Source organism: Pelodiscus sinensis, chromosome 3 (assembly GCF_052426305.1).
Source record: "Pelodiscus sinensis isolate ZL-2025 chromosome 3, ASM5242630v1, whole genome shotgun sequence".
Classification (NCBI taxonomy): Eukaryota; Metazoa; Chordata; order Testudines; family Trionychidae; genus Pelodiscus; species Pelodiscus sinensis.
The window spans coordinates 142,813,878-142,840,259 of record NC_143054.1 but is presented as its reverse complement, the minus strand read 5'-3'; the positions used below and the strand labels follow the sequence as shown (position 1 = coordinate 142,840,259).

At 45.0% G+C, this 26,382-nt stretch overlaps 1 protein-coding gene across 4 annotated transcripts; it reads left to right on the top strand.

Annotated features, from left to right (window-relative positions):
- Positions 1-1,723: 1,723 nt before the first annotated feature.
- Positions 1,724-23,413, top strand: DRC5 (dynein regulatory complex subunit 5). Of its 4 annotated transcripts, XM_075925062.2 has the most exons (6): positions 1,808-1,879; positions 2,325-2,406; positions 17,460-17,735; positions 18,098-18,666; positions 19,405-19,854; positions 22,513-23,413. In XM_075925062.2, the coding sequence occupies exons 3-6, from the start codon at positions 17,552-17,554 to the stop codon at positions 22,705-22,707; spliced, it is 1,398 nt and encodes a 465-aa protein (XP_075781177.1). In that variant the 5' UTR covers positions 1,808-1,879; positions 2,325-2,406; positions 17,460-17,551; the 3' UTR covers positions 22,708-23,413. The 4 variants fall into 4 exon arrangements, with proteins under 4 accessions (XP_075781176.1, XP_089633525.1, XP_075781177.1 ...); XM_075925061.2 differs by lacking the exon at positions 2,325-2,406 and having other exon boundaries at positions 1,724-1,879; XM_014575224.4 differs by lacking the exons at positions 1,808-1,879; positions 2,325-2,406 and adding an exon at positions 1,925-2,053.
- Positions 23,414-26,382: the final 2,969 nt, after the last annotated feature.

Below are 26,382 nucleotides of genomic sequence, written 5' to 3'. Positions count from 1 at the left end.
ATAGTGCTATCTACACTGCAAAAAATTAGATCATTAGAATCGTGTGAGTTCTGATGTGGACTATCCAACATACATGGCAGAGAGGCATTGCTGGCACTGGATGGCATATATCACATTAGAGGATGTGCAGTTGTATGAGCCCCTGATGTTGTGGCTTTGTGGTTAGGTCCTGTGATGGTGTCGCTTGTATAGATACGTGGACAGACTTGGCAATGAAGTTTGTTGTAGGGGTGGGTTCCTGGATGAGTGTAGCTGAGATGTTGTGGATGGCTGCTGGAAAGTATTTGCAATTATACATTGGCCAAACTGGACAGTCTCTACGGGAAAGAATTAATGGATGCAAATCAGATATCCAAAAAGGCAACACACAAAAACCTGTCGGAGAACACTTTAATCTTCCTGACATTCATTAATAGATCTCCAAGTCACTGTTTTGTTTCAGACCAATTCCACAAGCCAAATACACAGAGAAGGATTGGGACTTAACTTCATGCAGGAGTTTAATTGTTATGCTAATGGTCTGAACTGGGATATAGGATGGCTCGCACACTATCTTCAACCTTTTAACGTCTTAAACAACCAACTAAACAATGGCGGTTCTAATGGTTCCTAACAGCTTCTGGTAACTATTTGCACTATCTACTCGCTGTCTCTTTTTCTTCCTTTCCTCCCCTTTTTCCTTCTCCCTCCTTCCCTCATTTAATCTTGGATCTGGACTTATTGCACTCCGGTCATCTGAAGAAGTGGGTTTTGCTCAGGAAAGCTCATGATACCATCTACATGTTTTGTTGGTCTTGAAGATGCTACTAGACTACTTCTTTTATTGTGATACCTGTGTCTAGTGTGAACACTGTTATCTTAATATAAAGGTGCCTTATACTAGTGAAGTTTATTCCCCTTCCTGAATGGGCAGAGCTATACTATTTAGCTGTGTCTAGACTGGCCAGTTTTTCCGGAAAATCAGCCGCTTTTCCGGAAAAACTTGCCAACTGTCTGCACTGGCTGCTTGAATTTCCGCAAAAGCACTGATTTCCTACTGTAAGAAATCAGTGCTTCTTGCGGAAATACAATGCTGCTCCCATTCGGACAAAAGTCCCTTTTGCGCAAAAGGGCCAGTGTAGACAGCTCAGATTTGTTTTCCACAAAAAAGCCCCGATCGCAAAAATGGTGATCGGGGCTCTTTTGCAAAAAAGCCTGTCTAGATTGGCCACGGACACTTTTCCGCAAAAAGTGCTATTGCGGAAAAGCGTCCGTGCCAATCTAGACACTCTGTTCCAAAAATGCTTTTAACGGAAAACTTTTCCGTTAAAAGCATTTCCGGAAAATCATGCCAGTCTAGACGTAGCCTTTGGGTTGCCCCTGCTCCAGGTTTTCCTAGGATCTTCCCTTTTTGAAGGTAGTTGTCCCAGGAAGAATGCCAGGGAACTCCCAGGCGCTGGCTGTTGACCAGTGTATGGGGGACAGGATCAGCTCATGTCCCAGTTTTTTGTAGCCTCAGAGGTGACAACCCTATAAATAATACTCAGTGGACACCTATGCAGGGAGCCACACGAGGGGCTGCATTGCTCTGCCCCGGGACGCTGCAAGCCCGGCGGGCCTGTGGATACAGCGGAGGGCCGAGCTAGGCTGTGCCGCCGCCCGCGCAGCCGCTGAGCAGACCCGTGCCCGGTGCTGGGCCGGGCCGGGACACGGGTGAGGGCGGCTCTGTCACCATAAGCCCCCCCCCCCCCCTTCCCAGCACTGCGGCACCGACTCGCTTCCGGCCTCGGCATCCCTCCCCCGCCCCGCTCTTGACAACGGGCCGCTTCCTTAGCAACCGCGGCCGGGGCCTGCCTGCCGGACCGGGCGGGGCAGCGGGAGGTGGCGCCCGCGGGAGACGGTGAGGGGCTGGGGCTGGCGGGGAGGGAGGGGGAGCTGCGGTGGGGGCGGGGAGAGACGGGCAGCGTCTGTTGCTTATTCTGCCCCGGGTCCCAGGAGCTAGAGTTGGGCAGGGGCCCTCGGATGGGTGCGCGGGCGCAACGCCTCTGCCTGGAGTGAATTCCCTGAAGCCCAGGTGCGTCTTGAGGGGAACCAGGGACGCTTGGGGCTGCCTGGCCCTCTCCCCGCTCCCACACTCTCCCTCTCAGCCAGCTGAACAGCCCCTTGCAGGGGAAACTTGAGTTTCTTCTCCTGTCCTGGGTTCTACACTCACTTATTAGGGAAATCCGGGGGCTTTGAGTTGCCAGCTCCTGGGACAGGGACTTGCCTGCCTTTGTCTGGAGCTCACTGCCAGATGCTTATAAGATCCGTTATAACCTTGCCATTCTGTTACTTCACAAACTCAGCACTTGTCATTTAAAGACACAGCAACTGCTCTCATCTCAACTTTCAGCGACTGTCCCCTGGAAGAGGCTGTGCTGCAGAGAGGTGTATTTATTAAGACTTCATTTCTTTTACAAAATATACAACAGCCTACTTGCATGTTACCCTTAGTAACCAGTACTAACTTATGCTTTCTTTAAGTATGGTGTCTTTACATTGTGTTTGTCTACTCTTTAATTTGCAACATTTACTAACCAGGCCTGGACCTTCCTGACATTAGTGGGGATGTAAAAAAGTGCAACTATTTAAAGGGTTAACTGATAAGCACCAGCATATCAGTTTGTGTTACAAGTTACATGCTGGCTCCCTGGAAGTGGGACGGGCAGGGGCTGCTGGCCCCGCTCCCAGGGAGCCAGATTTTTTACAGGCTCTGCAGTATAAAAGTTATACTGCAGAGCCTGCAGCAAAGGGAGCTGGCAGTCACCACATAACCTGCAGCCAAGCCTCCCTTAGAGCAGGGTCAGCAGCCCCGGCTGGTCCTGCTCCTGAGGAGCCAGCTTCACCCTACCCTGCAGTATAAAAGCTATACTGCAGAGCCTGCAGGGTGTGTAACCATGTAACTGCTAGGATTTTTAGTGGTTATACAGTTACATTTTTAAACGATTTTTTACATCCCTAGTAATTAGTACAAATTAGTGGGATTCTGTTGTAAATTGCAACTCTTAATACCATGCAGATGGCTCACTGTAAGAATTTAGTAAAGGAGAATAGTTTTTAAAATCACTTGGTTTAAAAATCATTTCTGCCTTTGCTTACTTGCCAAAATCTGCATTGAGTCCCTGAGTGTCTTTTTTCCTCTGTTGGAACTGATGATATCACTAACTCCTAAAGTAGCATTTTTCAGCTTCTGATGTTAGTAACAGTATCTGCAGTTATAGAGCAACAGAACTGAAGGGCTAAAGTCAGATCTTGGTGGATAGAAAGCCCTTCATTTCACCTTTAAGGATCCTGACTTTTACAGTATAGAAAGAAATGCCAGAAAGTCATTAGTGAGGAGAAGGAATCATGTTCTGGTTTGTTAAAGCAAAGGCCAGGGAATTTAGAAATGAGTTCTAAATTCTTGTATAACTTCTTGGAAGTCACTTCCCATCTCTACCCCATGTAAAATCAAGACATTATTTTGCCTACCTAAATGGGGGATTAAATTAACTGACTGTGAAGTACCTGTACATTGAAATCCTTGAACGGAAGGAGCTAAAGAGGAGCAAAGTATTATTTTAATTAATTATTAAAATTAAGTGACCAATTAATTTTTTACTGGGGTTCTAAGAGATCAACTTGATGAAGAGAAGAAAGGATAAAGTCTCTTCTAGTTCAGGATGTTGCTAGAGCTAGACTTGGCTTGGTTGAGCAAGCACTGGTGTTTTTGGAAATGGGTTGGATATTCTCTTTACCTCTCTTTTGACTCCATACATCTGAGTATTCCCATTTTGGATATCTCCTTTCCCACAGTTACGGCCACATAAAATTCCCATTCAAATATTGGCAAGACAATGCCAGCCACTGCTGATTGGCAAGTGTTGTCACAAGTAGTGGTTAACTTTCTTGAGGTGTTACTTCAGAAATACAATTATCCCCATCACTGAGGAGTGTGTGATATGTTGGTGATGACTCAGAGCAGTCTAAATAAAAGGCAATATAGAAGACAGGATAATTTTGTCTGTAGCATAGTTCATAGTACTGTTGACATAAATAGCCATGTTAGCAAATGGATGGCAAAGCTAGTTCTGCCAGATCTGAACTTGACAACTATTCTCCAACATGATCATAGCTAGCACAGTTTTTGTGCCTGGTATATATGGGCATGCATGTGAGTGTTTAAAAATCAAGAGACACATTATCCTTACAGAAGTCAACAACGTAGCTGCTTAATACAAATGTAACATACATTGGCAAAAATGGCTCATGTCCTCAGTCAGGCAGAGTCATCCTGATGGGTTCCTGACAGGTCCTCTAATCCGTCAATGATGATAAACTTTTGGCTGTGTACATGCGTGTGCCCCCTTGTCTAATGCATTAATCATGCACAATTAATCAACATGACAAACTCTGAGAGAGCCCCCAGAGACCACAAATCAGATAAAGATAAAAAGCACCTGAGTAGGTTTATTGTCAAGCAAGGTACAAAATAGTTGTCAGCGAATGGACTCACCGCTGCGCCACTATACATATGTACACCATGACAATCGACTAACACCCAACTAAACTCTCTGGATTCTAATGTGCCCCCTCCCATGTGGTCAGCTGACCACTTGTTTTGTACAAACAAATACCAAACAAACAAGTTACACATCAAGTTACACAGTGGAGAGAGATAAACAGCACATCAAGTTACACATCACTCCTGATGTATCAGATTGCCACCCTCTGTTAGCTAGTTACCTCCCCTTACGTCACAGAAGGGGGGGGGGTTCCATTACTATCCATCATGCTGTCAATTTAGACCTGATCCTGAATCTGGGACAGTATGTATGTTATTTGTGGGGTATGTGCTGGTACCAAGATGTTTTAAATGAGGTGTTCTGTTATGACCCCTCTGGAATGTGCTTTCAGCCTGTGCCTAGTATCTCTGAAGTATGAGTGTTTCTGTAATAGCCCCGTTCTTGCCAATTTCTGTGAGCAGGGCCTGCTTCTTGCTCACAGCTTAACTTTGCTTTATATTAGCAAAGTCTTGACCATTGCTGTCTAGGCCTCAGGCCTCATATGTGGGCTTATGTTTCAGACTCTCATCTTACTACAGCTAGCATAATTCACCACTGGTGGAGCTTCACTGGTGGTAGCAGTGGTAAGAATGCTAAGCAGAGGTCAGTTGTATTTACTACTGTCATCCTGTCCTGCTCAGAGCAGATCTAGATAATATGTTAGTAAAAACACCTGCAGCTCAGCCAGTGTTTTTACAATGCTAGAGCAATGGTGAGGAAACTCACTACAATTCTGGACAGGGTCTAGCTGCGGCTGCAAACTGTTGAACTATACCTGTCCTTGAAATATATTCAGATACATTTATGAGTTCTAATGCTACCAGGGCTTAATGCTTAATCCATTTTTTGGACTGGCTTATTGCTGTCAGAGATCCTGTGAAGTCAATGGGATTCATTACATTTACTTCAGTGTCACTGGATCAGGCACAGAAGCCAGAAGCTTTTCTCTTTGGGTATGTCTACACTACAAAGTTAGTTCGAACTAACGGACGTTAGTTCAAACTAACTTTCATAGGCGCTACACTAGCGCTCTGCTAGTTCGAACTTAATTTGAACTAACAGAGCGCTTAGTTCGAACTAGGAAAACCTCATTTTACGAGGATTAAGCCTAGTTCGAACTAGCTAGTTCGAATTAAGGGGTGTGTAGCCCCTTAATTCGAACTAGTGGGAGGCTAGCCCTCCTCAGGTTTCCCTGGTGGCCACTCTGGCCAACACCAGGGAAACTCTTCTGCCCCCCTCCCAGCCCTGGACCCCTTAAAGGGGCACGGGCTGGCTACGGTGCCCGTGCCAGGTGCAAGCCTGCCAGCAGACCCTGCACCTGGCACGGATCGAGCCACCTACCCGATGCCCCCCACCCCTCCCCCTCTTCCCGGGACCAGGCTGGCGGCTCCCGGGAGCTTGCCCGGGACCGAAAGAGGCGGGCACCCACCTGGGTTAGTGCAGACATCGTGGACCTCGTCCACGATCTCCGCACTAGGCACAGGAAAGTGGCCATCTAGGGCAGGAGAGCTGCCAGCCTGGCCACCAAGGAGCAGGTGTGCAAGAGAATCAAGGGGGTCCACTGAGACCCCCGACCCTGAGCACTGAGCTTACAATGGCCGTCCTGGGTCAGACCAAAGGTCCATCTAGCCCAGTAGCCTGTCTGCCGACAGCGGCCAACCCTAGGGACCCTGGAGGGATGGACTGAAGACAGTGACCAAGCCATTTGTCTCGTGCCATCCCTCTCCAGCCTTCCACAAACCTTGGGCAGGGACACCACTCCTACCCCCTGGCTAATACCACTCCATGGACCCAGCCTCCATGACTTGATCTCACTTCCCTTTAAACTCTGTTCTACTTCTAGCCTTCACAGCCTCCTGCAGCAAGGAGTTCCACAGGTTGACTCTTTGCTTTGTGAAGAACAACTTTCTCTTACTAGTTTGAAGCCTGCTACCCATTCCTTTCCTTTGGTGTCCTCTAGTCCTTCTTTCTGGGAACTAATGAAGAACTTTTCTGTATGCACCCTCTCCACCCAACTCCTGCTTTTAGAGACCTCTATCCTGTCCCCCCTCCGTCTCTTCTTTTCTAAGCTGAGAAGTCCCAGTCTCTTTAGCCTCTCTTCATATGGGACCTGTTCCCAACCCCTGATCATTTTAGTTGCCCTCCCCTCTCCCAGCCTCTCTCTTCCCCTCTCCCACCTCCTTTTCCCAGTCTCCCCCAGTTTTGTTCAATAAAGACAGATTCCATTTTGGAAGACACGTTATCTTTATTTTGTACATCAAGAAGAGGGGCTAGGGAAGGGTAAGTGGAAGGAGGTGAGGGAGGAATGGGGCATGAGCCCCCGATGGGGAGGACTGGGCTGGCTCTGCGGGCTTCTGGGGGTGGAAGCTCTCCTGCAGCCCCCCAATTGCCCCCTCTCCCCAGATGGCAGCCTGCGGCAAGTGCAGCCGGTATGATGGCCGAGTGGTGTGATGTGCCCAGTGTGGGTAGTCCGGGCACTCCAAGCCAGGACTGCTTTGCAAGCGGGGCACCCCTGAGAACTGTCTGTCCGGGGTGGGGGTCGGGACCCTTTAAGCACAGCCCTCGGCTAGCCTGAGACAGCATCTCCACGCTCTAAGTCCTCCTCTGATGCCCTGCCGGCACTGCTTCCGGCCATCCTTAAGCCCTGTTCAGGGTCCACTTAATGTGGACATGCTAGTTCGAATTAGCAAAACGCTAATTCAAACTAGTTTTTTAGTCTGGATCCGTTAATTCGAATTAGCTTAGTTCGAATTGACTAATTCGAACTAAGTTAGTTTGAATTAACGTTGTAGTGTAGACATACCCTTTGAGAGTACTTCCTTATTTCTAGGCCTCCTTATTTCTAGAAGGTAGAACTGAAGAAGCTAGAATGATAGCAATCTAAACTGAAATCACTGGGTGGAATTCTTTACCACCAGAGGGAACGTTGTTTTATTATTCTTTTAGTAGCTTTATGCAGAAAGGCAAATTGCCTTAATCTGTGCATAAATAAAATAGATTGGGAATTTACTACGTCGACTTTCGTTGCATATAATTTCATAAAACCTTTGTATTATAGGTTATATCAGTGGAGAATAGGTGGAAAGAAGCATGCATTACTTTTACTGACTATTCTTGGTTTATTGATAAAATTATCATCCATCAGTTTATTTAATTCTTTTTTTAACACAGTTTATATTTTTAGCTTTCACAGCATCCTCTGGCAATGAGTTCCACAGACTGTTTGTTGTATGGAGAAGTGCTTCCTTCTGTTTGTTTTAAACCTGCTGCCTATTAATTGTATTCAGTGATGCCTAGTTTTTGTGTTGCGTGAAAGGGTAAATAACACTTCCTTATTCACTTTCTCACACCACTGATGATTTTATAGACATCTATACTATCACCTCTTTAGTGAGCTGTTTTCTCAGATGAACGGTGCCAATTATTTTAATCTCTTCCCCTGTGGGAGCTATACTATACCCCTATTCATATTTGTTCCCCTTCTCTTAACTTTTTCCAATTCTAATATATGCAATTCTAAAATATTTTTAACATGGGGTGACCAGAACTATTTGCAGTACTCAAGCTGTGGGTGTACCATGGATTTATATAGTATCATATTTTGTCGTCTTATTTATCCATTTCCTAATGGTTCCTAATATTCTTTTAGCTTTTTGACTAAAAGAATAGATTGAATAGATGTTTTCAAAGAACTAACCACAATGATGTCAAGATCTCTTTCTTAAGAGATAACAGCTAATTTTAGATCCCCTGATTTTATGTTTAGTTAGAATTATGTTTTCTTGTGGGCATTATTTTGCACTTTATCAACATTGAATTTAATCTACCATTTTGTTGCCCAATCACAGTTTTGAGAGATCCTTTTGTCACCTTTTCCACAGTCATTTTTGGACTTAACTATCTTAAGTAATTTTGGATCATCTGCTAGTTACCTCTCTCCACTGTGAAAACTGACCATTTATTCCTGCCCTTTTTTTCCCTCTCTTTTAACCAGTTACTTATATATGAAAAGCAGAGCTGTCCTTAGGGAGGAACGGAACCATGGGCAACTCCTCCACTCCAGACTCCATCCCTTATTTTGCTCCTATCCCACCCTTAACTGCCCTTCCCCAAACCTTGCCCCTTCCCCCAAGCACCGCCCCACCTCTTCCTGCCCCTGCTCTTCCCTCTCCCCTCCCATTGCACCCCTTCCCCAAAGCCTCCTTCCTGAGTGATGCAACTCAGGGGATTATCGGTGTCCTGCCTTAGGGCAACAGCAGGGATCAGGCCCCTTCACACTCACTGCAGTGGCAGGAGCCTCAGGAAGCAGAGCAAGCTAGCAGAGAAATGGTGGCAGAGCAGAGCAGGCTACTGCACTGCTCCACTTCCCACAGTTCCCTCCACTGCAGTGAGTGCAGGGGGCTGACCCCTGAAACTCGCCATAGATCCCCCCACCCAGGTAATATCCCAGGCTGCCGTAGGCCCCATAGGCTAACCTCAATTTGTGGAACCATCCCATCCCTAGGATGATTGGGATGGCTGATACAGAGGCCCCAAAGTGTGGGGCTCGGAGCATCTGCTCCGAACTGTCCTATGGACAGGACGGCACTGATGAAAGCACCTTCTCTCATATCCTTGACAGCTTACTTTGCTTAAGAGCCTTTGAAGGGTCTTGTCAAAGGCTTTCTAGAAGTCCAAAAAGTGGACTGGATTATCCTTGTACACATGTTCGTTGACATCCTCAAAGAATTATAATAGCTTGGTGAGGCATGGTTTCCCTTTACAAAAGCCATGTTGACTCTTCCCCCAACAAATTATGTTCTCTGTGCTTGACAATACTGTACTGTAATTGCCAGAATCACCTCTGAAGCCTTTTTAAAAAATTAGCATTACATTAGTTATCCTCCAGCCATCTGCTACAGAGGCTCATTTAAGCAATAGCTTCTATACCACAGTTTGGAGTTCTGCAATTTCATATTTGAGCTCCTTCAGAACTCTTGGATGAATAGCATGTGGTCCTGGGGAGCTACTATTCTCTCTCTTTATTCCAAAACCTCCTCTACACACATCTCAATTTGGGGCAGTTCCTCTGATTTGTCACCTAAAAAAGCATGTCTGAAAATCTCCCTCATGTCCTCTGTAGTGAAGATGTTATAATTTACTTTTAATATCCATCTATCTAACCATTCATTCAACCAGTGTTTAAATATACACGATATGAACTCAGCTGCTGGAATTTGTTTGCCACATCACCTATAGTTTTCTGTCTCAAATTCCTAAAGACAAGGTACAGGGGAACATGAGCCCAAAGCAGCAAAATAAGCCATTTCATGAAGGGATTTGTATCTGGACTAGAGGCATCCAAAAAAAACATGCCATTGAACAGGAGCAGGGGTGTACGATTACCACACCAAAAGTCGTGTAAAGTGATTCAGTGTGATCAATGAGTCAGTGTCAGACTTGGCACTCTGCGACACCTTGGAGCCTTTGAGTTGATTCAGACACCTTGTAGAATAGTTATCTCACCATAACAAGCTTGCTCCTGCTATATTCATGTTCACACTGAATGCTAAGTAGGAACAATGGAAAATTGAAAACAGAGAGCAAGAGAGAAACATATCTTATATGGAATCATAGTTAACAGCTGCTTCAGGAGACCAGTGTAGTGGCTGTTTGGTTAATACTGTGCAGCATCTCATACAGAATTTGTCTAAATTAGGAATAGAGACTATGTTAGGTTTAGATAACGTGATACGTAACCCCAAGTTAACTTTAATCTCTTTTGCTAATGCAGATAGACCCAAGATCCATTTAATTTACATCACTACTCAGATCAAAGCAGAACATAGCATTCTGGGGCATAGTTTCCACAGGCCAAAGCTCTGTTAAATTTCAGGGCATTTATGTGCTACATTTGGCCCAGAGGCAGCAGAGGCTAATCTGAGGCTATGTCTTCACTACTCAGTTTTTAGTGACAAGGCTGTGTGGACACTGTCCTGTTACTAAGTCTCTGAATGAAGGAGGAGGCTGGAGGTGCTTCTGCAGGGGGAGTGGGAAGAGTCAGAGGCAGCAGAAGGAGGTCAGAGACAGGAAGGGGAGTCAAGGAAGGTGATCTGCAGCATAGGAGACCAGGAATACTTGGGGTGTCAAAGACAGGATAGGGTGTAGAGTACCCACCTGCTTGTCAGCAGTGCATCAGCTGCTTCTGCCTTGCATGCACACTGTTTACATGGAATGATTTGCAGGGATGGAAACATAGATCAGGCCCTGCCCCACAATATTTCCCTTGTGTGAGTGCTAACTACTTGCCATTCCATAGCCTCCGATTTGGCCTACAGACTCCAATTTGGTCACTCTTGGCTGATTGTTATTAGTTACTTACCCCATGCTTTACAAAACCAAATAAAGACCATCTTCCTCTCTCAGGGAGTTTGCAGTCTAAGCTAAGGGAGGTGCTGTGGAAGGAGCATTGGAAGGACAAGAGTGAAAAAAATATGATTGTGTGCTCACCTGGGAGATTAGTGCTGGTATCTTGGAGATGCTGTAGTTTGATTTTTTTAAATATCTGTATGACTCTAAGTTAGAAATTTCTCAGGTTATAGTGATCTATTTATTGATTAGTGTAGGATGCACCTGACCTAATAAGGTATTTATGAATTACACCTTTCCCCCATGTTGTTGCCCTGGGAATGGAATGTGCCATGTGGCTTCATTTACTTGGTCTCTAAAATCATTCTATGTAGTCACTGTGCTATCTGTAAGTGGACACACAGACCATTTTCTGGGACATGACCATGAAGTAACCCTAGGCCATCTATGCTGTTCTGCAATTTCTAGTGCTGACCTTGCTGGAATTGCTCCATACATGTATGGAAAGCTGTCAATAGTCACAGAGAACTGCAACTGTCTTGGGAAGTTTAGAAGCACCTGACACCTTTTAAAAGCTGTAAGCAAAGAAAAGTCACTTGTCCCAATAGTGCATCCTCTTTAACATTATGTGAATGCCACTTGTGTTCTTCAGTCCCTAAAGCCAGATTTTCAGGTAGTGTTAATCCATTACAGACAATGGAGCTACACTGATTTATGCCAGCTGAGAATCTGGCCCCTTCTCTTTTCCCCCCAGTTCTAACTCACTGTCTCTGATCAGCTTTGGAAACTTCCTCAGTGTATCCAGAGCTCTTCGAAGAAATAATTCTGTTTCACCTCTGCTTACTCATTTCTGCATGTTCTGTTTGCTGCCCCTAATGCCCTCTTACCACCTTTTGATGTGGCTTCCCCTTCTCCTGGGTCCCTCCTCCTTTCAGCCTTTTTATTTCCATTTCCATTGTCATCCTCCTGCTAATTCCCCCTACCATCTTAGGCTGTCCTCTGCCTTCTCTGTAACCACCAAAGCTACAAACTGGCCAGCAAGAAGTTTAGGCTCAAAATTAGATGAAGGCTTCTAACCATCAGAGGGTTAAAGTTCTGGAGCAACCTTTCAAGGGCAGAAATGGACAAAAAACCTAAGTGGCGTCAAGACTGAGCTTGATAAGTGTATGGAGGAGATCGTCTGATGAGACTGCCTACAATGGCATGAGGTCCATCAGTAGCCAAAATCCCCAGTGGAGACAGGAAACTAGCTAGGGAAGGCTCTCTGAGTAACTACAGAGAATTCTTTTCCAGGTATCTGCCTGGTGGGTCTTGCCAACATGTTCACTGTTTAACTGATTGCCATTTGGAGGATTGGGAAGGAATTGGTCAGATTGGCAGAGACCCTGTGGGTTTTTTGCCTTCCTCTGCGATGTGGGATATAGGCCATTTGCAGGTTTAAACTAGTGTAAATGATGAATTGTCTGTAACTTGAAGTCTTTAAACCATGATCGGAAGACTTCAGTAACTCAGCCAGAGGTTAGGGGGTGCAGGAGTGCAGAGTGCAGGAGGTCAGACTAGATGATCACAATGGTCCCTTCTGATCTTAAAATTTGTTAGTTTAAAGCCCAATAACCATCTGCCTTGACCTTATTCCTCGTCTCCAATTCCCCACCAGCATATTAGCAGGCCACTTTCTTATAGGACCTGCTGTGTGCTGTGAATACATTTGAAGAAGCCTTTGCTGACGCAGTCTCTGCAATACAACATACATCACTTGCCTTTGCTTCTCTAGTTCCTCTTATCATTTCATAGAGCTCTTCTCTTCCTTCTTAGCAGGTTGTTTTATAATAATGTCCACATACAGTTTGCAGGGCCTGGGGGGTTGTCAAAACTTGCTACAAAGATTCCAAAGAAATAGAGTCTAGTACTGACTGAGCCAGTGCATCTTCCCGTAAAGGAAGATGGACCAGTCTCACAAAGGAGAAAGAAATAATGAGCTTGAGCTGTATAGCAGCATCTCCTTTTAAGGGAAATGATGTGTGGGATCAAAACGCTGCTAGCAGAGTGGTGAGGGGAGGGGAGGGGAGGGACGGGACATCGTAACCTACGATTCTACATGGTTGCTGGCTTCTTTGTAGGATATTATGGGAAGGTCTTTTTTCTAGTGTCTATTTCTAGATAAGCCATAAATTCCATGTCAACTGGGCTCTGAAGTATAAATACAAATATGGACATGCCTCAGCCCCTGATTACAAGGTATGTCACCTGCATAGACCCTCCCCCCCCAAAAAAATCTAAATCATTCATTGGTATAAATTACTGCCAATGAGAATGCCAAGTCAGGAAAGGGAAACAGTAGTATTCACCTTCGAGAAATGAAACTATCTTGCTTCCTAGTCTTTTCTTTGTCATGCCCCTCCCTGAGAGTTTCTTCATTACTCTTTCCAAGCTGCTATCATGCACATGGGTCCATAAACACTGAGGGCTATGGGTTTTAGTGGTGGGGTAGGAGAAGGGGAACTGGAACAGGGAACTTACTTAGAAAAGTTAGATGTCTTCAAGTCACCAGGTCCTGATGAAATGCATCCTAGAATACTCAAGGAGCTGATAGAGGAGGTATCTGAGCCTCTAGCTATCATCTTTGAAAAATCATAAGTCGGGAGAAATACCAGAAGACTGGAAAAGGACAAAAATAGTGCCCATCTATAAAAAGGGAAATAAGAACAACCCAGGAAACTACAGACCAGTCAGCTTAACTTCTGTGCCAGGGAAGAAAATGGAGAAGTAATTAGGGAATTCATCTGCAAACATCTGGACAATAATAAGGTGATAGGTAACAGCCAGCATGGAATTGTAAAGAACAAATCTTGTCATACCAATCTGATAGCTTTCTTGGATAGGATATCAAGCCTTGTGGATAAGGGAGAAGCAATGGATGTGGTATACCTAGACTTTAGTAAGGCATTTGACAGTCTCGCATGACTACCTTATAAATAAACTAGGGAAATACAACCTAGTTGGGGCTACTAAAAGGTGGGTGCATAACTGGTTTGATAACGATTCTCAAAGAGTAGTTATTAATGGTTCACAGTCATGCTGGAAGGGCATAACAAGTGGGGCTCCACAGGGGTCTGTTTTGGGACTGGTTCTGTTCAGTATCTTCATCAATGATTTAGATGATGGCAGAGAGAATACGATTATTAAGTTTGCAGATGATACCAAACTGAGAGGGTTTGCAAGTACTTTGGAGGATAGAGTCAAAATTAAAAATGATCTGGACAAACTAGAGAAATGGTCTGAGGTAAATAAGATGAAATTTAATACGGACAAATGCAAAGTACTCCACTTAGGAAGGGACAATCCATTTCACACATACAGAATGGGAAGTGACTGTCTAGGAAGGAGTATTGATGAAAGGGATTTAGGAGTCATAGTGGAGCACCAACTAAATATAAGCCAACAGTGTGACTGTTGCAAAAAAAAGCAAACATGATTCTGGGATACATTAACAGGAGTGTTGTGAGAAAGACACGATAAATCATTCTTCTGCTCTACTCTGTACTGATTAGGCCTCAGTTGGACTATTATGTCCAGTTCTGGGCACCATATTTCAAGAAGGATGTGAAGAAATTGGAGAAGGTCCAGGGAAAAGCAACAAAATTATTAAAATTCTAGAAAATATGACCTATGAGGGAAGACTGAAAGAATGGGCTTGTTTGGGTTAGAAAAGAGAAGACTGAGAGGGGACATGATAGTGGTTCTCAAGTATCTAAAAAGGTGTCACAAGAAGGAGGGACACAGCTTGTTCTCCTTGGCTTCTGAGGATAGAGCAAGAAGCAATGGGCTTAAATTGCAGCAAGGGAGGTTTAGGTTGGACATTATGAAAAACTTTCTGTCAGGGTGGTTAAACACTGGAATAAATTGCCTAGGGAGGTTATGGAATCTCCATTTCTGGAGGTATTTAAGAGCAGGTTAGACAGACATCTATCAGGGATGGTCTAGATCGTGCTTGGTCCTGCCATGAGGGCAGAGGACTGGACTTGATGATCTCTCAAGGTCCCTTCCAGTTCTAGTTTTCTATGATTCTATGAAAATCTGAGTCACAAAAGGAGACAAGAGAGTGGCTTGAGAAGGGCGCTGGCAATCAGGAGTGCTGCATTCTGTTCTATTCCAGTTCCATTTGGTGGATGGATAACAGGCCCAGAAAGATTGATATTGGCTGCAGGTGTAGCAGAGTGAGATCAGCTAGGTCTACAGGCCCTCCTTTACCCCTCCTCCCCCGTTGCCAGTGTGGGGCCTATTTACTTCATCACACTGACTCCTCTTAAGCACAGAACGGGTGCTTAAATTTGCTTAAATTTAACACTTTACGAATGGGCCTTTAACAAAGATGCTAATTACCTTACCCATTACAAAGATAGCTTCCCCAATTATCACCCCTAGTATCATTATCTCATAGATACTAGCTCTCCCCCTCACCCCTCTTCTGTTCTGATTTGTCAGTTTTATAATGTGTTCACTTTTTTTTCATTGTATTCCTTTGGTATATATGGTCATGCCAATTCTCTTCCAAAATTTGATCTGAGGAAGTGGGTCTGGCCCACGAAAGCTCATCACCTAATAAACCATCCTGTTAGTCTTTAAAGTGCTACATAGTCCTCTCTCTTGTTTCCTCTCACAAAGTCATTGAAGCTCCAGTGAACAAATGTTTAAGAGCACTGAAATCCTCCTATAGAAGGCATAGAATCATAGAACTGGAAGAGACCTCAGAAGGTCATCAAGTCCAGCCCCCTGCTCTAGGCAGGACCAATTCCAACTAAATCAACCCGGCCAGGGCTTTGTCAAGCCGAGACTTAAACACTTCTAGGGATGGAGACTCCACTACTTCCCTAGGTAACCCATTCCAGGGCTTCACTACTCTCCTAGTGAAATAGCTTTTCCTAATATCCAACCTGGACCTCTCCCACCACAACTTGAGACCATTGCTCCTTGTTCTGCCATCTGTCACTACTGAAAACAGCCTCTCTCCATCCTCTTTGGAACCTCCCTTCAGGAAGTTGAAGGCTGCTATCAAATCCCCCCTCACTCTTCGCTTCTGCAGACTAAACAGACCCAACTCCCTCAGCCTCTCCTCATAGGTCATATGCTCCGGCCTCCTAATCATTTTGGTTGCCCTCCGCTGGACCCTCTCCAGTGCATCCGCATCCTTTTTGTAGTGGGGGTCCAGAACTGGACACAATACTCCAGATGTGGCCTCACCAGAGCCGAATAAAGAGGAATAATGACATCTCTGGATCTGCTGGCAATGCTCCTCTTAATGCAACCTAATATGCCATTAGCCTTCTTGGCTATAAGGGCACACTGTTGACTCATATCCAGATTCTCATCCACTGTAACCCCCAGGTCCTTTTCTGCAGAACTACTACTTAACTGGCTGGTCCCCAGCTTGTAACTATGCTTGGGATTCTTCCGTCCCAAGTGCAGGACTCTACACTTGTCCTTGTTGAACCTCATCAGATTTCTTGTGGCCCAATCCTCCAATTTGTCTAAGTCACTCTGGACCCTATCTCTGCCCTTAAGCATGTCTACCTCTCCCCCCAGCTTAGTGTCATCCGCAAACTTGCTGAGGGTGCAATCCATCCCCTCATCCAGGTCATTAATAAAGATATTGAACAAAACTGGCCCTAGAACCGAACCGTGGGGCCACTAGAAACCGACCACCATCCTGACATTGAACCGTTGATCACTACTCGCTGAGCCCGGCCTTCTAGCCATCTTTCTATCCATCTTACCATCCATTTATCCAATCCACATTCCCTTAACTTGCTGGCAAGAATATTGTGGGAGACCGTATCAAAAGCCTTGCTAAACTCAAGGTATATAACATCCACTTACTTTCCCATGTCCACCGAGCCAGTTACCTCATCATAGAAGCTAATCAGATTGGTCAGGCACGACTTGCCCTTTGTGAATCCATGCTGACTATTCCTAATCACTTTCCTCTCATCCAAGTGCCTCAAAATGGATTCCTTAAGGATCCCTTCCGTGATTTTTCCAGGAACCGAGGTAAGACTGACCGGCCTATAGTTCCCTGGATCATCCTTCTTCCCTTTTTTGAAGATGGGCACTACATTTGCCTTTTTTCCAATCATCCGGGATTTCTCCCAATCTCCACGACTTTTCAAAGATAAGGCAGTGGGGAAGGGCAGTGAAAAAAATGCAGCTAAAAATTCATACACTTGCAATGAGCTTCAACCTCTAAAGCATTAATAGTTTTTTATACAATACCATGGCATTATTTATTATGTTTATTGCACCATGTCCTCATGTGCTAGGCACTATATAAACATAAGAGCAATAGAAAGTCCCTGCCCTGCAGGGCTTACAGTCTAAAACAGACAGTGGGTAGCAGAAAAGGGTCTCCAAAGTGAGCAGAGTGACAGTGTGCAGTGATGTCATGTGAGTGCTACCATTTTGTTGTTGGGGGTTGGGGGGAGGAGGGCAGGTTATTAGCACCAGAGAAACGCTCAAGTTATTGGCCTTTTCTTAAACTGTCTTTTTTTCCAGGAACCCTGGCAGGAAATTTGTTGGTAACACAGTCCAATGTAGACTTTCCTTCCATTTCATCGAAGGGGGTAGGGTCAAACTAGCAGTTGAAGATGCAGGAGCCAGTTTCTGGAGATGCGAATGTGGTCCCTACCCCATTGAGAGTGTCAGAGATGAACCCAGCAGCCAACCCTCGACGTATGCGACGGATCATTGCTGAGGACCCTGAGTGGTCCCTGGCCATTGTTCCCCACCTCAGTGAGCTCTGCCTCCAGCACATCGTCAACAACTTTGAAAGTAAGCCATGGTCCCTTCCCCACAGAAGACTGGCTGACAGCATTGTTATACCATAGGAGGTGGGGGATAGTGGGGCAGGCTCACACTTGAATCTTCAGTGCTGCTAAGCTCAAAGAAAGGGGAAGAAATTGGACAGAAGAAAAAAAATCTCTCTTGATGTGCAGGATCTAGTCGTGTCCATGTAACACCATTGGTTTCCATTGAGTTACACAGTGTCAAATGGTAAAAAAAACTTACGTCAGGAGGTCCGGATTAGAATATTACTCACCATGATATTTCTAAGGGGATTGGATTAGTCAAAATACCCCCTCAGTCTCAGAATGCCTTTGAGAGTAACCTCTCCCTGTCCTTATTTCCTACAGAGAATCCTATTGTGAATCATCTCTTACCAGAGCACCAAAGAAAAGTGCTGGACAGGATCTCCACAGGCCTGCCCCTCACAGTGACTGCCAACCTGATCAGTGATGAAGACTACTGGAAGAGGTGTTGCATTGAGCGCTGGGCGGTGTGTGATGTCTCCCATTACGGGGCCAGTTGGAAGCGGATGTTCTTTGAGCGCCACCTGGAGAACATCCTGAAATATTTCATCCCTAACACAACAGACCCCAACCAAGTCCTGGACATCATCCCGCTCTGTAAAGAGTATGTGAGGAAGCTGGAAATAGATCAGTTCCTGCCACCGGTGAAGCTGGATCAGAAGAAGGAAGAGGATGACATGTCTGATTCTGGGAGTGATGTTGGGCTTGATGAATTCTGCATGCATCACTATGACCTAGGAGTGCTCACTGCTGCCCTCTCTCACCTAGAAGAGCTGCATCTAACGTACGGTGTGAAAGACTGTGGCATGAACTTTGAGTGGAGCCTCTTTGACTTCACCTATAAGGACTGCTACTCTCTGGCCAATGCTTTCAAGAAGTGCCGCGCCTTAAAAGTAACTTACCCCAAACTGATTTTTTAACATTTAAATTTTACAGTATAAGTTAAAACAGTGACAGAATTCCCTGGCAAAGACGCAAGAGACCAGTTTTACTTGCTGCTCACCATTAGTCTTCCCAGTCCAGTGGGTGGCTTCCAAGTGTTTGACTCAAATAGTTTGGCTGTCTTTAGCAAACTTTCTAATTTGGTGCCTAAGTGTATTCATTGGTGCAATTAACTATAATATGTAGGGGCTCCAGCCAAATCACAAAATCTGGTAGTGTATTTTAAATGCATTTGATGCCACACAATGGGCAAAATTAAGAGTTAGTAATAAGCAGGTCTGTTACTCCACGAGGAGTAACGGTAGTTTGAATTAGAGATCCTAATTCGAACTACCTACTCTGTGCCGCGTGTAGCCGCGGGCACGGAGTCCGCACTAAGGAGGATTTGAAAATGGCGGCGCCCGGCAAGATGCAAATGAAGCCTGGGATATTTAAATCCAGGGCTTCATTTGCAACTTCGAATGCCTACATTAGCCACCCTAGTTCGAACTACGGTGGCAGTGTAGACATACCCTTAGAGGTTAACATTTGAGGTTTAGGTGGATTTAGCATTGCCCTTTAGGGAGAATAGGTGCCCAATTATCTTTAACTTTCATTTGAACTGGGGCACCTTTCGACTTTTTGCAGATCCTTGTCAAAATGATGGTAGTTGCTGTGCCAACAAGTGTAACTATATTATTCTCCCACAGGTCTTCAAGCTGTGCCGGAGCAAAGTGGATGATGAAAAGGCCCGGCTGCTGATACGGAATTTGTTAGATCACCCATGCTTGGTGGAGCTGGACTTCTCCCACAATCTGATTGGGGACCGAGGAGCACGAGCCATTGGCAAGCTGATCAACCGCAGCAAGTTAAAAATTCTCACTGTGTGTAATAACCGGATCCGAGCCCAAGGAGCCCAGGCTATTGCTCATGCCCTAGCCAAGAATTCTACGCTGACCTCTCTGAATCTGCGCCTCAACTGCATTGAGGATGAGGGTGGCCAGGCAGTAGGCCATGCCCTGCTGACTAATGCCACCTTGACATCTATCCATCTGGGAGGCAATGAATTGTCAGAGCCGACAGCTACGCTTTTCTCCCAGGTCCTTGCTCAGAACACAGCTCTAACTAGCATCAACCTTGCATGCAACCACATAGGTGTGGTAAGTAGCTTCCCCCCCAAAAGGAGAAATTGCTTCTGTCTGCTGCCATCACAGCAGCAAGTGCAGTCAAAGCATCTTCCTAGGTGATTTTACATAAAGCAAATTCAGAGCTGCTTTATTTTGTGAATTGCTGCCCCTTGCCAAAGATCCAAATGTATCTCCATCACACAACTGCCACGGTGGTCTTGCTTTGATGATTGTAAGTTATTGACAGTAGAGAAGCTGACGCTACAGCAAGTATCACTAAGGAAAAGAATCCCTCATTGTTTCACACTCCCTGCATTCTCTATGTAATGAGACCCACAAGATGAACCTGTATTTTGTGAATTTGGCCTTTAGGAGATTGAAAGGTTTGCTCCCACATTAAAGAGAGGCCCAGGACATTCAGAGAATATTTCTGAGACTGTCATGGGCACACTCCATACTGGGGAAATGGCTTGCAGAGTAGAAGTTGGGGCTAAGTAAATAACATAAATGGTGATATGGGTTTGCTAAAGCCATGTGAAATTCTGATTTAGAGTGGCATCTGTCTTGTTCAACATGTTTCTCGGTAGTGCACAAAAACAGAGGCATCACCCTCATAAATCCTCTCTGGTATCAATATTCAGATCAGCATTGTTAAAAAACTGGCTCACTTGCTGAATTTCCATAAGCTTCAGCACTGAACCCCACTATGGCTTTGGCCAAAGTTTTTAAATCTGCATACCTAATATTCCAGTCCGAAATTCAAGTGGCCTGATTTTCAAACCTGGTGGGCATTCACAAATCCCATTGAAATCACTGCTGGTGCTCAGCTTCTCTGAAAATCAGGTCATTTCTTTTTAGTTGCCTCCATATGGTTAAAGAATCCTAAATCTAGGCAGCTATATTTGAAAATGTCCTTTAAGCTTTCTTTGCCTCAGTTTCCCAAGAAATATAATAGAAGTAAAACTGTCTGTACCAGTTTCCCCACCTTATGAGGGAGCTGACAATTTATTAGCTAATCTTTTTGAAGAGGTTTGAAGATGGCAAGCATTTTATTAGTTTTAATTCTTATTAGCCTCTAAATAGCAAAGAGCACTAGAATGTAACAGTACAAGGAGAAAAGGGTACTCTAAAGGGTTGAGGTTTATAATTGGAAATAACCCCAATGCAAAGTACATTCTATCCAAGGATCTCAAAGCACTTTACAGATGTTAGTTAATGAAGTCCCAGCACACCCTGAGAAGTGGGGTCAGTATTACTATACCTGGTTTACAGATGAGGAACCAGAGACATAGGGAAAGAAAGGCTGTGTCTAGACTACAAAGAAAAGTCGGAAAAAAGATACGCAAGGTGCGAACTGCAATTTGCTTATCCTTTTCCACTTTTCTACCGAAAGAGGCTTTTCCAACATTTGGCCTGCCTACACTGAGCCAAATGTTGGGGGGAAAGCCTCTTTCGAAACATCCCTTCTTCCTTGTAGAACGAGGTTTACAGAGATGCTGAAAAACACATCTGCTTTTCCAATTTTTTTTTGGAAAAGCAGGCATGTTCCTTGGACGCGGCAGAGCTTTTCTGGGATACCTCTGGTATCCCGGAAAAGCTCTGCCGTGTCCAAGGAACACGTCTGCTTTTCAAAAAAAACCTCTGCAGTCTAGACATAACTAAAGTGACTTGCCTGAGGTGCCCCCATGTTCAGTGGTAGAACTGGAAATAGAACCTAGAAGTCCTATGTCCCAGTCCCTGCTGTAACCATTAGATGACACCCGCCACCCAGCATGGGAGTCCAGACCAGGAGATGTGACTTCCAGGCCCCCAGCTGGACTATGAGAGACACACCACACTCAGCCCTTGTGCTTGCCTTCATTCCTATTGATTTCAGAGGTAGACTCCTTCCCTTCCTTTCCCATGGCCTGCCCTCTCTCAAGGAGGTCAAAGTCTGTGGGAGGCCAGGGGTGAGAGGAGTGGTCACACAGGATGGGAGCAGAATATTTATTTGGTATCTTTTAGATATTAATTGACAATACCTGGGGTTCAACACCTCCAGAAAGCATCTGCTGGGCCAGTCCCTCGGGTTGGTGTTGACAGGTGAGGGAGGTAACAGTACCAAGGTGAGCTGCTCCCAAAGCCCCAGAACTCCTGACATCTCTGCCAGATTTTCCATCACAGCTTAATGCCCTCAGTGGATTGAACTTTTGTTGTGTGGGAAGCTCTGCCTCACCACAGACGTTCCCAGGAGCTAGTCTCCTTCTTAGAAACCATCAGAATGGACTTCTCTTCACATTTGCCAGAGCAGGAACAATACACTAGTTGTGCTAATGTTGAAATTATCTAGCACTGAGCTGATGAAAGGGTGACCAGATACACTGGCATGTCCCTATCAACTTGTCTCAGTCTTAACCAGCTCCGAGCCTGAGAATTGCTGATGTGATACCCAGAGGGAGTCATTTTGTGCACACTACATAAGGTTACTCTTCTTTTCAGTCTTGGATGACCCTTGCTGAGGAATAAGATACCCGAGGTTTACTTATTATCACATACTCCGACTCAGGACATGCTTCCTTCTCCTCTGTTCTGCTTGTAGGCAGTAGGTGAATGCCAGTGAAAGGTGCTCTGGAGATGGGGACATGGAGCAGCCACCTTGCCTCCAATCCTGCTCTGGTCTGCACTTCACACCCATTTATTTTCTGATTCTAGGATGGTGGGAAGCAGCTGCTGGAAGGAATGTCAGATAACAAGACCCTGACTGAATTTGACCTGCGGCTGGCAGAGGTGGGGCAGGAGAGCGAGTATCTCATTAAACAAGCCCTGAAGGCTAACCAGGAAATTGCCCGTCTGAAAACCATGCACCAGCCAAATTCCCTGGAAGAGAAATACACAGACCTGGACTAGCCTATTCCATGCCCTTATTTCCCTCTATAGTCTTTGGAATGAAAACTCTCTCCTCATTGAGCAGCTGTGGCAAAGGACATGAATTCCTGATTGGGGGAGCCATAAGAAATCATAACAGGCAATCTGGCATCAGTGAGTAAGCCCTACCTGGCAGTTGGACCCCAAAGGAGATTTCTCACTGGCTCCTTCATACAGTGTGATCAAAGTTTTACCATTTTGCTAACTTCTCAGCCTGAGCTAGGTTCCCATCGGCTTCATACTGGCCAAAGTCCACCATTAGGGTTACCATATTTGAACTTTCAAAAAAGAGGACACCCCTGAGAAGGAATATATCTGTATCAGTATCTACCAACTCACGTGGTATTAATGTGTTACATAATATATACAACATGAGTATAAATTGTATAATTAATACCATGTGAGTTGGTAGATAGAGATACATTCCCTCGCAGGGGTATCCTCTTTTTTTTTGAAAGATCAAATATGGTAACCCTATCCACCGTATCATTCTAGAAATTACACATGCTTCCTTTGTTCAATAGATTTTTCTCACCTCATGTGCTCTATTCATTGTCTAAGTCACCTACTGGGATTGGGAGCATGCATGCCTCTGATAGCCAGCTCTTGGAATAGCCTTTGCCCATCTCGTTGCTGCTATGCGACTGAATGCCCTGAATGCAGACTCATTAAAGCTATTCCCAAAGTTGGGGGTCTCGTGTGGTTCTGATGCAAGATGGTTTCATGCTCTCATGGGCTTTGGGAGCAAAGGAGGGTAAATAAAAACCTGGCACTCATCCTTTGGAACCAGCACACAGAGCTTGTGAGATTGCCATCACAAAGTGGGGGGCAAAGTTGTCATGGAAGAGCCAATAACAACATGGGAAACCGTATCTATGGGACATAAGCTTGCTCTGCAAAAGCTTTGACCAGCTGAACTCTTGCCGGAGCTCACCCACAGGGCCTGCCATAAGGTCTAGAGTGGAAGATATGGGGCCACTAACCTTGATACCTAATTATCAAAGTTCTTCCTTTAGGAGGGGTTTCTCTGGTGTCCAGACTGCCCTGTTTTGGCTTTCTTTCCCACACAAAACAGCCTGTCCTACAAAGCAGCCCCAAGCAGGTTCATTTAAACAAGGGAGGGAAACAGCCCTTTGTCATTCTCCCCAGGGGATAGAGGCTGTGTGTCATGGATGGAATCTGTGTTAATGAAGCCCACTTCCTTCTAAAATGAAGCTGAAGATTTAGATTCCCCATCCACAGCAGGGCACATGTGAGAGGGTTTTATAAGTGCCAAGCTGACAGTGTGAGACGTTAACATCTGTTTAGTCATAGAGTAGGCACAGCACAGGCTTCCCCATCCAAGACAGCTTGGAAAGCCACCTCGGAGGTAAAGGGAGGAGTTCAGTTCCCATGCCAGTTTGCTCTTTCACCCCAGCAGTGCTGCTAGATTGTGTGCTGCTGACATCTGTCCATGGGGAACTGCACTGAGACTCCCAATGCGTGTCTTGAGAGGCTGATTACCCCCAGGTATGACTGAGGGGGCTTATTACTCTCAGATGTGATTTCAACCTAGTACCTACCTCTCACAGGCTGGCCTGAAAATTCATCTCCTGGAGTTGGTTTCACAGTATGGTTTGTAACCTTTTCAGTTATTTTTCATACATAAAATACCCAACATGCAGCTGGGAAGAGGAAAAAACTAAAACAGGGAATTGTATGTATTGCACCGTCTTTGCTATTGCTTCTTACCAATGAAATCAATTGGCAATCAATGAAAGGCACATTACTGTGGCTTGTGAACCACAAGTGGTCTTCAGAATGCTTGTCGGTGGTCCCTGGAGAGCTGTCACCTGATACTGGGTCTCCCTTTGTTTCCAGCTGTCGTCACATAGTACTGGAGCCTTCTTTGTTTCCAGCTGCTAAATGGCATTAAAAGAAACTCAAACCACATTCAGTACTGACCTAAATGTTTCCTCTCCAGATGAGCAATGACAATTGCTGTTTGGATGTTATGTGACTGTGAATAGGAAAGGAGAAACCCACACAGTCTCTGTATTAAAAATGCGGGTTGTGCTATGAACAGAGTTGAGAATCCCATGTAGACCGGATAGTTCAGAAGTAGGAGGGAAGAGTTCATAGTCATGGAATAGTTCATGCATTACATACCTGATACCACTATTATATAGAAGAAGATTATTCTTGTGCCAAATTCATCCCTGGTATACCTGCACTAACTTGAAAGCATTTTCAAGTGGGATGAACTCATCCCGGTTGGTTACTCCTTTATGAGCCTACACTTATAGTTACATTTGGATAGTCCTGGTTCTGTGCAACAAGTATTAACCCTCAAAGTTATGAGCAAGTGAATCCTGCTGCTTATAACTTGGTCTGGTGTCCTTATAAATAGTAAATGAGCTTTACAAAATATCCAGTTCAGGTGTCAAACATGAGTTTTGCATTATCTAGTCATAAATTTAGGAAGCTTTTTCTTCTCTAAGGCCAAGCATTTTGATTGCATCAATTTAGCACTCAGTGAGGCTGTTAACTTTGCAGAGCCCCAGTGAAAATGGAACTGGAGAGAGTTTGAGGTACGTGCCATTGCCAGAAATCAGCTTTGACCTGGAACACAACGATTGTATATAATGGGGCTTTCTACAAACCATGTAACTAGGTGAGTATTGTTTTGGACAGTTAGATAACAGCTCTGGCAACACTTTATTTCCAGCTGCAGAGGAATGTCAGATCTTTAGGTAACATGAATGGCTTGCATATGGAGTATTTGTGAGTGGTAGAGAAAATTCTAGTCCACCCAGATGCCCATATTTCTGTATCTTGTCTTTATTTTCAGTCATAGTTTTGCAGAAGATTATGTAAACTTTACCGTTCTAGAACTAATTTGTGGCAGATTGGTAACTTCTCTCATGTGTAACTACAAAACACACTGCATTATGACATCATCCTGGGGTGTGTGTTAATGTGTGGCAGTAATTGGGTTTGATGTGACTTCTGTGGCTTTATGGAGGCAACTTGCCTCTGAATTCAAACCCCCACAGTGCTTGAGGCCTCATTATGATTCCTGTGGTGCTATTCAGGTTTTGGGACGCATTCCAGTAACAAGCTCAAGCCAAGACTGTTGAAGAGAGTGAGACCAAGCAACAGCCTTTTGTCCCCCATGTGGAAGCTCCTGCACTAAGTGGTCTGATCTAGAGCTGACCTTCAGGTGGTGCTGCTATTTCAGGCTTTCCCTGGATGGTGGATTAAACACGGTGCAGAGAAGCTGGTAGGGGGTGAATGTTGCTTGTTTGTGGGTCAGAAGCTTTTCTCTGATTGTTGACCCAGCTGAGGCTTTGAATATATTTTTACACACTGCCTAGCATTCTAGACAGCTGTGTGATGAAGCTAAAGAGCTATGTCCCATTAATAATAGATCTCCTGCCTTTGGTCCTCACTCCACTGCTTTGGGAGCATGGGAGGTTCATTTTGAATAGGACACTCCTCTAGGGAGGGTACAAACCTTTCTTTAGCCTTGGAGTTGGGAGGAGCTGTGACATCCCATGCAGCTTTGTTTGCCCTGTAGATGCTGTTCAGCAGAAAAGCCAGGCTGTCTTCTTGAAAACAGAGTTAATTCCCCTGCATTCAGAGGAAGGGAAACAAAGGAGTTGAGGCATAAAAATA